General features: G+C 51.1%; 1 protein-coding gene across 1 annotated transcript; it reads right to left on the reverse strand.

Moving 5' to 3' along the window:
- Nucleotides 1-1,560: 1,560 nt before the first annotated feature.
- LOC123093741 (probable serine/threonine-protein kinase PBL25) lies at nt 1,561-4,098 on the reverse strand. The gene is made up of 5 exons (XM_044515774.1): nt 3,372-4,098; nt 3,116-3,279; nt 2,826-3,015; nt 2,337-2,731; nt 1,561-2,238 (listed from the first exon to the last, which is right to left on the reverse strand). Exons 1-5 carry the CDS (start codon nt 3,562-3,564, stop codon nt 1,903-1,905), a joined length of 1,278 nt encoding a protein of 425 aa, XP_044371709.1. The 5' UTR covers nt 3,565-4,098; the 3' UTR covers nt 1,561-1,902.
- Between the last annotated feature and the right edge of the window lie 6,831 nt (nt 4,099-10,929).

The raw sequence follows: 10,929 nt of genomic DNA on the forward strand, positions 1-10,929 counted from the left end.
GTATTAAAAAATAGTTGACAACTAATTTCTGTTGACAGCTTATTTCCATTCAAGCAAACATGTCTGACGCTTGGTAGACATGACCTACTACTGTTTCGGGGCTGAACTAAACTGCGAGGAGTAAGTCATTATGTTTCATGGCTTGAGGATCTTCATACTGTCAAGACAAATTATTTTTCTCAACTTGAAAATCTTAGTACTCAAAACATGTGACCAATAGTGTTCGTACTGAACTACGGTCACATCTATTTAGGAAAGATGGTAAGATTTTTACTATTTGTCCTCAGTGCATCTTTTGCATACATTATTTTTAAGCTAAACTTCATTGCTAAGTATGTTACTACGATGTTCTTCAACAGGGACTCCCCATGATAGTTGTGCCTCAGTGGATTGAGGCTAAAGGTCGCATGTCCATGGTTAGCTTACGGCCAAGACATCCTACATTGCACATGAGTGCATTCAGGATTTTTAAAAGCGGGCAAGTCTTAATAGTGAAAGACTGGAGCAAAATTGTGAGGGATTGCAGGGAAGTACTAGGAGCCGCAATCAGAAGCGCAGCCCACAATTAGGACGCAGGTTCATCTACATGCTCCAATATGATGAATCAGGTGTGCTACATATGTTCTACGCTATTTTACCTGAGAGAGAGAGCAATATGAGTGATTAGATAGCGGTAATGACTATATGATGATTAAATAGTGGTAATGACTATAATGATTATTAGCTTGTTGGTGATGATATATGATGCAAGAGTTTTTATATATATTAATGTGATGATGTTGATGAGATGATGATGATAATGATGTGTTATTAAATCACTAGGTGAAAGAACCGTGGATTAGTTTTAAGTGGATGGATCCTAAGTGATCAAGTAATGGATTATCATATCATTGGGTGAAATAACTGCGGATTAGTTTCAAGTGGATGGATCCTAAGTGATCAACTCATGGATTATTACAATAATTCATTACTTGATCACTTAGGATCCATCTACTTGAAACTAATCCGCGGTTCTTTCACCTAGTGATTTAATAACTCATTATAATATATAGTACATGTGTGTATGTGTGAATGGTGGTGCGAGACATTTGATGATATATATATATATACATAGATCGGTTCTACGAGAAATTCTGTTTATATATGCATAACGTGTACAATATGAGTATCGTAAAATACCAACAAATGAAAAAAATTAAAAGAAAAACACACACTAAAGAAAAAAATAAATAATAAAACCAAAACCCCTAAACCTTTTAGTATCAGTTGGTGTTACCAACCGGTACTAATGGTCTCCCCGCCCTCGGCGCTGGCTCGTGCCACGTGGTGGCCCTTTAGTGGCGGTCCGGTACAGGGGGAGGGGGGGGGGGCTTTAGTGCCGGTTGCTGAACCGGCACTAAAGGGCCTTACGAACCGGTGCTAAATCCCGGTTCTGCACTACTGTATGTCCACACATAGCTTTTAGTATTTACTCAGTCAGGCCCAACTTAGTCACATATACAAGAGGGCAAAAATCGATGTAGGCTACCAAACATATTCTTAGTGTGAAGCATCCGTGCAAATCAGAATGATACCATTTTATTGTGTCATGTTTTTCATACATATACTGTACTCAACTAACGAATTATGTCCTTTCATGCTTTACGAATCAAATTAGCAACTCTGCTGTAATTAAAAATATATTTTAAACATGTCTACTCCTGACTGCTGACCCTCCGCCGTTCAAGTTCCATCGTCACGGTCATTTCCTGAACCACCCCCAAAATCAATTCATCTATAGAACTACTTACACATCAGACACATCAAACAAACCACATGGTCTACATGGTTCTTTGACATTAAAATTCTGAAGCATATTATTACCATTTCCCCAAAACCGATCCCGGAACAATTAATTTATCCTTAACTCTGCTCTTCTTCTTCCTCCTCGCCCTCGCCGCCGTCCTCGTCATCCGAAGAAGACGACGAGCTTCCAGAGCGACGCGATTCGTCGTCCTTTTTGGGTGCCGGCTCGGGGGCTGGCTCTGGCTCTGGGGCGGGCGGATCCGGCGGCAGCATCATGAGGAAGCCTAGCGTCATGACGACATCGCCCATCATTGGCCGGACGCAGTCCTCTTCTTGCAAGCACATGGAAGCCATGGCCACCACTTGGTTCAACGCTTTGGCCGGGTACTCCCTCTTGATAAGCGGGTCCACCAGCTCATGATATCTCTTCTGGTCTTTGAACTTCGGTTGTGCCTGCAACGATCGCACCGCGGATCGCACAACCTTAATTAGCAAAAATTGTCGACGCCAATCGATGGCCGTGGTGATGGATGCGGTGGTGAGTTACGTACCCAGGTGACGACGTTCTGCTCCTCGACGGGCTTGCTGGTGTCGACGGTCCGCCTGCCGGAGATGAGCTGCAGCAGCACCACCCCGAAGCTGTACACGTCGGACTTCATGCTGACCTGGCCGCCGCGGTCGTACTCCGGCGCGAGGCACCCGAAGGCGCCCATCATCGGCGACGCCATCGGCATGTTGCCACCGCCGGACTGGCCGAGCTGCTGGAGGCCGAAGTCGGAGAGCTTGGGCGTGAAGCTGGCGTCGAGCAAGATTTGGGAGGCCTTGAAGTCGCCGTACACCACCGGCGGGTCCGCTTTCTCGTGCAGGTACTCCAGCCCCTGCGCGGCGCCGTTGGCCACCTTCATCCTTGTCGTCCAGTCCATCGGTTTCTTCTCCGGCGGCAAGTCTGTCGAATTGGTGGGAAAATTTGATCAGCAATTTAACCGATTGAGTTGACGGTTCACCGGCCGGACAATTTATCACGAGCGGGCGTAGAGTACCGTAGAGGTGGTCTTCCAAGGTGCCGCCGTCCATGTGCTCGTAGACGAGGAGCCGCTGGTCACCGTCGGCGCAGTAGCCGATGATGTCGATGAGGTTCTCGTGGTGAAGCTTGCTGAGCTTGGAGACCTCGGTCAGAAACTCGATGTTGCCTTGGAAGCCATGCTTGTCCATCTGCTTGATGGCCACGGCCTGATCCATCAATCCAACGCACAAGCGAATCAGTATGCAAGCACATATCTATGGCGATCATATCATACGGTTCTTGTTTAGGGCAAGCATGCCTACGTACCTGCCCTTCCTTCTCTAGCTGGCCCTTGTACACCCTGAAGAAGCCTCCTTCTCCGACGAGGTTGTACGGCGTGAAGTGGTCGGTGGCCGCCGCGAGCTCCCTGAACGCGAACGCCTTCACCTCGATGGCCTGCCGCAGCGCGTCCTCCGGGTTGGCGTCGCTCTCTGCATGAATCGGTTTCATTAAGCACTGAATCTGCAGGAGCGACGTCGCGAGGAAATCTAAACAAAAGCAGAGGAGGCCAGCTCCGACGCACCGCCGGCCGGCTTGGTCGGCGTCACGCTCGCCGGAGCTGCCACGGCGACGGGCGCGGCGGCAGCCGGGGCGTGGTAGGGCGCGGGCGAGTGCACGGCGGGAGGCGGCGTCATCGGCCCCGCCGCCGCCTGCTCGTCGCCCCCTCCCTCGGCGTTGCCATCCTTCTTCTTCCCGAAACACGGCAAGCAGCTCATCTTGCCGATCCGTCCACGCCCTGCTGCGACCTTGCGGGGGCCAAGAACGCCAAGGTACACGCAGGGTCGACGACCGAGGAGCCGCCGCCGCCGTCACTGCGTGCCGGCGATCATCGAGGGTCGACTCAGCACCGCCGGGGCGCCTCGACCTCATGGAACGCCATCAATCCCGTCGCGCCGCACCGTATGTATGTGCAATACACGTACGTACGCGCGCGTGCGCAGGCAGGAGAGCACCCACCGGAGGACGGCCGGCTCGTGTGTGTCCCTCGATCCGTCAGATCGACGAGACGGGACGGTGGAGGAGGGCGCGAGGTCGCCGGGGAGAATGAACGGATCGGAGAAGGGTGTGCGGGGGATCGACCGAGATCGATGGAGAGGATGTGGATAGTGGTGGTGGTGGAGCGATACAGCAGTCGGAGGAGGAAGGCCCTGGAGATCGAGGGATCCAAAGCCTTCCCACAGAGGAGAGATGGAGGAAGGAGAGGGTAGGAGAGGGAGAGGGGGAGGCTAAGTTTGGCGCGCGGGAAAGGAGGAGGGCGGGGTTGGACGTGCGGAGCACCACGCACTTTTTAAGCCGCGAGGGAGGCGTCGTGGAGAGGGCGTCTCGGCCATTCTCGCTGTCCACCACCACCTCCATGATCGTCCCCCTGCATGTTTATGGCTCCGCCGGATACGAACCGATTCGTCGTGTGCTGGCTGTGAGTTAATTTCGTGTAGACCACGAACTACCTAGAGTGGTGTCCATGGAGTTCAGGGAGTGGTAATTGGTTATGCACAAAAGGTAGCGCTGCCGAAGTCGCCACGTAACTGTGCCGTCTTGAATCCGCGTCCTTTTTTTCTTTGGAGACGGTGTAGTTCTTGCTTGCAAAAAAAGACCGAATTAACCAGGGAACGTTTGTTGGGAGCATGGAAAATGCGAACGTGTGGCGATTGTGTTGGTCGCGGATGACAAATTCAATTGACAAGCATGACAACTCCGTCCCAATTCAATTTTCTGTCGGGATTTACCGCGTTTGCCAACCTTGCGGCAATATAAATTGCCGTATGTCATCACACTAACATTATCAAAACATATATCTCAAAACAGGCTTTGGCCCCATTTTATATAGTCCCTCTGTTCCTTGATATAAGGTGTATAGATTTTTGAGAAAAAAATCCGAAATATAAGGTGTATTGCATTGCGCCACTCGTTTGGATATTTTTTTAGGGATTTGATTATATTTCCTTATATTAGGCAATCTCCTCTATTTTCTCATGTCAATTAGTCAGGTGTAATCTCGGCCAAAACTTGTGAAATTATCCCTCGATGTGCGTTCTTTAATATCCGTGCCAAAAACTATACACCCTACATATAGGAATGGAGGGAGTATAAAGCAACAACAATGACCAAAGAACACGGCGAACGATATAAAATGGAGAGGTAGCCCTCTTACAAAGCAGATCCCGGGGTGACCGGATCACGCATAGCTCACGGGACTACGCTACCGAAAGAGAACATAGGGAAGACAGAGTACAATGCCACACTGCACCCTAGTACACCTAAACTCCACGTCAACGCCCCCAGGAGAGAAGAGGGCGGAAGTGTCGCCGCTGCCGAGTCCGAAGCGAACAAGAGTTTTGACCGGGAACCCTGACATAGAGAAGAACCGCATCGATCTCTTCAAGAAGAGAGAAGCGCCCACGAGCGTCACCTTCGTCGGCACCAAAGCGCAAAGTTTTCGCTCGGCAGCTACCGCGTGTCACCACGAGTTCTCGGGGCAACAACGGTGAGCTTGGACTCCCATATCCAGATCTGAGCGCCGGCACTGCCACTGACAGAGAATGAGCCCGAGCCACCTGATATTGCCATCTCGCCGCCCATGCGACCAAGAGGGGAAGCCATCACCGCAACCATAGCACCCGCCGAAGAGCCAACCATGCGATGTACCACCAGAGTTCACCACCCTAGCTTCCAATGTCTGAAACACCACCAACCGTCTGAAGGAAATATGCCCTAGAGGCAATAATAAAGTTATTATTTATTTCCTTAATTCATGATAAATGTTTATTATTCATGCTATAATTGTATTAACCAGAAACATAATACATGTGTGAATACATAGACAAACAGAGTGTCACTCGTATGCCTCTACTTGACTAGCTCGTTGATCAAAGATGGTTAAGGTTTCCTAACCATAGACATGAGTTGTCATTTGATAAACGGGATCACATCATTGGGAGAATGATGTGATTGACTTGACCCATTCCGTTAGCTTAGCACTTGATCGCTTTAGTTTACTGCTATTGCTTTCTTCATGACTTATACATGTTCCTACGACTATGAGATTATGCAACTCCCGATTACCGGAGGAATACTTTGTGTGCTACCAAACGTCACAACGTAACTGGGTGATTATAAAGGTGCTCTACAGGTGTCTCCGATGGTACTTGTTGAGTTGGCATAGATCGAGATTAGGATTGTCACTCCGATTGTCGGAGAGGTATCTCTGGGCCCTCTCGGTAATGCACATCACTATAAGCCTTGCAAGCAATGTGACTAATGAGTTAGTTGCGGGATGATGCATTACGTAAAGAGTAAAGATACTTGCCGGTAACGAGATTGAGCTAGGTATTGAGATACCGACGATCGAATCTCGGGCAAATAACATACCGATGACAAAAGGAACAACGTATGTTGTTATGCGGTTCGACCGATAAAGATCTTCGTAGAATATGTAGGAGCCAATATGGGCATCCAGGTTCCGCTATTGGTTCTTGACCAGAGAGGTGTCTCGGTCATGTCTACATAGTTCTCGAACCCGTAGGGTCCATACACTTAACGTTCGTTGACGATATAGTATGATATGAGTTATGTATGTTGGTGACCGGATGTTGTTCACGGACATGACGAGGAACTCCGGAATGGTCCGGAGATAAAGATTGATATATGGGATAATAGTGTTTGGTCTCCAGAAGGGTTCCGGAATTCACCGGAAGGGGTTCCGGATGTTTCCCGAAATGTTTGGGTACGAGAACACTTTATTTGGGCCAAAGGGGAAAGCCCACAAGGTTTTTGGAAAGCGCAAAAGGAAGTTTTACGGAGTCCAGGGCCAGACGCCAGGGTCCCTGGCGTCTGGGTCCAGACACCGGGAACCCTGGCGTCTGGCCCTGGAGTCCGAGAAGGACTCTTGCCTTTCGGGTGAAACCGACTTTGTGGAGGCTTTTACTCCAAGTTTCGACCCCAAGGCTCAACATATAAATAGAGGGGCAGGCTAGCACCAAAGACACATCAAGAAACACCAAGCCGTGTGCCGGCAACCCCATCTCCTCTAGTTTATCCTCCGTCATAGTTTCCGTAGTGCTTAGGCGAAGCCCTGCGGAGATTGTTCTTCACCAACACTGTCACCACGCCGTCGTGCTACCAGAACTCATCCACTACTTCGCCCGTCTTGCTGGATCAAGAAGGTGAGGACGTCATCGAGTTGAACGTGTGTTGAACGCGGAGGTGCCGTACGTTCGGTACTTGATCGGGGCAGATCGTGAAGGTGTACGCCTACATCAACCACGTTGATAAACGCTTCCGCTTAGCGATCTTCAAGGGTATGAAGATACACCCTCTCGTTGCTATACATCACATAGATAGATCTTGCGTGATCGTAGGAATTTTTTTGAATTACTACGTTCCCCAACACCGTCCACTTCCCGGCACACCCTCCACAGTAGGAGGAGCGGAGGCTTCTCCATCCACTACTAGCCCGACATCAACCATCGATTCTGGGTCAGCGCCTCCATCGAAGAAAGAGTCGACACCTGCGTCGCAAGCCAGTCCAGGAGGACCGGGAGGGACACGAACCGGCGGCTGTCAATGGCCATTGCCCAGCAAGCCTCGGCCCTCGCCCTTTGGCCTTGGGTTAGGCGAGCTTGCACAACGCCTCATCTATGGCCTTCAGCGCCGATCCATAAGACAACATAGTGGTGCTAGGATGCCTCGCGTCGCTTGAGGGAGCTCACACGCTATACCGTTGGAGCAGCCACCCCGAGCACGTCGGGGCACAATGTTACACTGCCACCACAGCATCCACCCGCAAGCCAGTGTTACACATCACGCCCAATCCCGACACTGCCCACCCACACGCGCTCTTGGATGCCATCATCCACCTCCAAGGACCCTACCAACTATGAGTTGAATTCTCAGTCACCCCGACTCCACCTAGACTGCACCGATCACCATAGGACATTGCGCCCCAAGACCCGGTGACCAGATCTGGCTGCTCCAGATCGAGCCACCAAGGACGCTACGGACGACCACCACGCGCCATCCAACCAAGGTCATTGCCGCCTCTGCGGAAAAATATCACTAACCGATATGGTCATGCAACATAAACTTTACTCGCGAACAAAATAGTCTTGTCATTGATTGATGCACACAACCGTTTTCATTGCGAAGTTTCATCCGTAAAAAATGATAAGAGATTTGACACAAAATTTGATGACATGAACATCCAAATGACGCCCACCAAAAACAACAATATGATTAGAGCATCTACAACCGAACCCCTCATATCCTCCCTATACGCCCGGGCGAATGGCCTGATCATTGACTGGCCACGACAATGCAACCAACCGGACCTCTCAAACCGCCCCTATATGTCTGGGTTGTCCCACGACCTCCATACCCAGTTCAAATCGGGGGCAGATGTGGGTAGGCCTGGACATGCCTACCACACGATCCAGCCCACACTGGTCCACCCAACCCCACAAATATCCCCTACCTATCAGCATCCGAACGAAACCCTAACCACTTCACTCGCACTCCACTCCACTATCCAACTAGTCTCCGACCTTCTCCGGCATGGCGGGTAGTGAATCTGAGTCCAACAACTCTGGATCCGTCGACTGGGACCTGTCCTCGGAGACGACGAGAAGGTTGTCGTCCACCTGGCTCCGCGCCCGTCCTCGGAGGAATATGTCCCGAGGTCCATTGAGGGAGTCCTTGACTAGGGGGTGTCCGGATGGCCGGACTATGACCTTTGGCCGGACTCCCGGACTATGAAGATACAAGATTGAAGACTTCGTCCCGTGTCCGGATTACCTCCACCGAGAGGGCCCGAACCTGGGTAAAAACATCGTGTCCCTTTTCTCCTGTTACCATCCGCCTAGACGCACAGTTCGGGACCCCCTACACGAGATCCGCCGGTTTTGACACTGACATTGGTGCTTTCATTGAGAGTTCCTCTGTGTCGTCACCTTTAGGCCCGATGGCTTCTTTGATCATCAACCACGACGCGGTCCAGGGTGAGACTTTTCTCCCCGGACAGATCTTCGTATTCGGCGGCGTCGCACTGCGGGCCAACTTGCTTGGCCATCTGGAGCAGATCGAAAGCTACGCCCCTGGCCATCAGGTCAGGTTTGGAAGCTTAAACTACAGGGCCGACATCCGCGGGGACTTGAACTTCGACGGATTCGAGCCACGGCCGAGCATGCCACATTGTCTCTATGGGCATGATCTAGCTCTGCCGCCGGACAGCGCCCAGAGTGCCGCTCAGGTGTCCGCTCCGACCATTAGCTCGGAGCCGACTGCGCTAGCTAGGGACGGACGGTTGGACACTGCCCCAGGAGCCGCAATCTCTACGGCGATAGAGCCGAATACCAGCCTAGTACTTTGCAAGGCCCGTGACTCCAAGGTGCCGGACTCCGTTCTGGACTCTGAATATTCCGAACCCCTTCCGATCGAACCCGATTGGGCTCCGATCATGGAGTTCACCGCCGCGGACGTCTTTCAGCACTCGCCCTTTGGCGATATCCTGGATTCACTAAAGTCTCTCTCTTTGTCAGGAGAGCCCTGGTCGGACTATGGTCAGCAGGGTTGGGACGCGGACGACGAAGAAATTCGAAACCCACCCACCACCCACTTCATAGCCACTATCGACGATCTAACCGACACGCTCGACTACGACTCCGAAGACATCGACGGTATGGACGCCGATGGAGGAGATGACCAAGAACCAGCACCTATAGGGCACTAGAAAGCCACTTCATCATATGATGTATACATGATGGACACACCTAAAAGAAATGATAACGAGGATCAAAAGGGCGCAACCAGGGATCGCTCCCTCGAAAAACAATCAAAGCGGCGACGTAAGCGCCACGCCAAGCCCCACCTTGATAAAGACCCAGCCATAGAGCAGGGCGAATCAATGGAAGACGAACATGCCATCGAGCAACCATCCGAACAGGGCGGACAATCCGAACAACCAATCCCCGGGAAAGATAATAGTCTGGACGACCTCGCGCCGGATAAATTGCTGGAACATCAGAACCTCCACCAAAGGCTCGTTGCCACTGCACGTAGCCTGAAAAAGCAGAAGTGGAGGCTTAAAACAGCGGAAGATGCACTCAGAATCAGATGGGGCAAAGTACTCAATACCGCACACAAGTACGGCAACAGTCGTCACACAAAGAGCTATCCGGAGCGGAAACTACTACTGGAATTTGATGAAGAGGCCATAAAGCCCCCACAGTCAAAAAATAAGGAAGCCACCAGGTCGGATAGACGGCCCCACAATCGGTCTCAAGCGACAAAGGGCGCTGCACTCAATACGAGTGCGATCCGCCTAAGGATTCGCAAAACTGGCCCAACTAGATCCATATATGGGCCAAGAAAGCAAGCTCCAGCGAACAATGCGATGCAAAAAATATCTGAACATCACGGCACACCTACATACAGGGGCGCCGCACATCCCCTATGTTTCACCGATGAGGTGCTGGATCATGAATTTCCCGCGGGATTCAAGCTCGTGAACATAGAAGCATACGACGGAACAACAGACCCCGGAGTCTGGATCGAGGATTATATCCTCCACATACACATGGCCAGAGGAGATGACCTTCACGCCATAAAATACTTACCCCTTAAGCTCAAAGGGCCAGCCCGGCATTGGCTTAAAAGCCTTCCCGAAAACACCATGGGAAGTTGAGAAGCGCTCGAGGACGCTTTTCGGGCAAACTTTCAAGGGACCTATGTCCGACCTCTGGATGCAGATGATCAGAGTCATATAACTCAGCAGCCCGGAGAGTCAGCCCGGAAACTCTGGAACAGATTCCTTACTAAAAGGAATCAGATAGTCGACTGTCCGGACGCCAAGGCCCTAGCAGCTTTCAAACATAGCGTCCGAGACGAATGGCTCGCCAGACACCTCGGCCAAGAAAAGCCAAGAACAATGGCCGCATTAACAAGCCTCATGACCCGCTTTTGTGTAGGAGAGGATAGCTGGTTGGCAAGAAGCAGCACCAATGACCCGAGTACATCCGAACTCAGAGATGGAAACGGGAAACCGCGCCGTAACAAAGAACAGCGCCGGATCAAGGATAATAGCCCGA

This window comes from Triticum aestivum, chromosome 1B, assembly GCF_018294505.1.
Source record: "Triticum aestivum cultivar Chinese Spring chromosome 1B, IWGSC CS RefSeq v2.1, whole genome shotgun sequence".
Lineage (NCBI taxonomy): Eukaryota > Viridiplantae > Streptophyta > Magnoliopsida > Poales > Poaceae > Triticum > Triticum aestivum.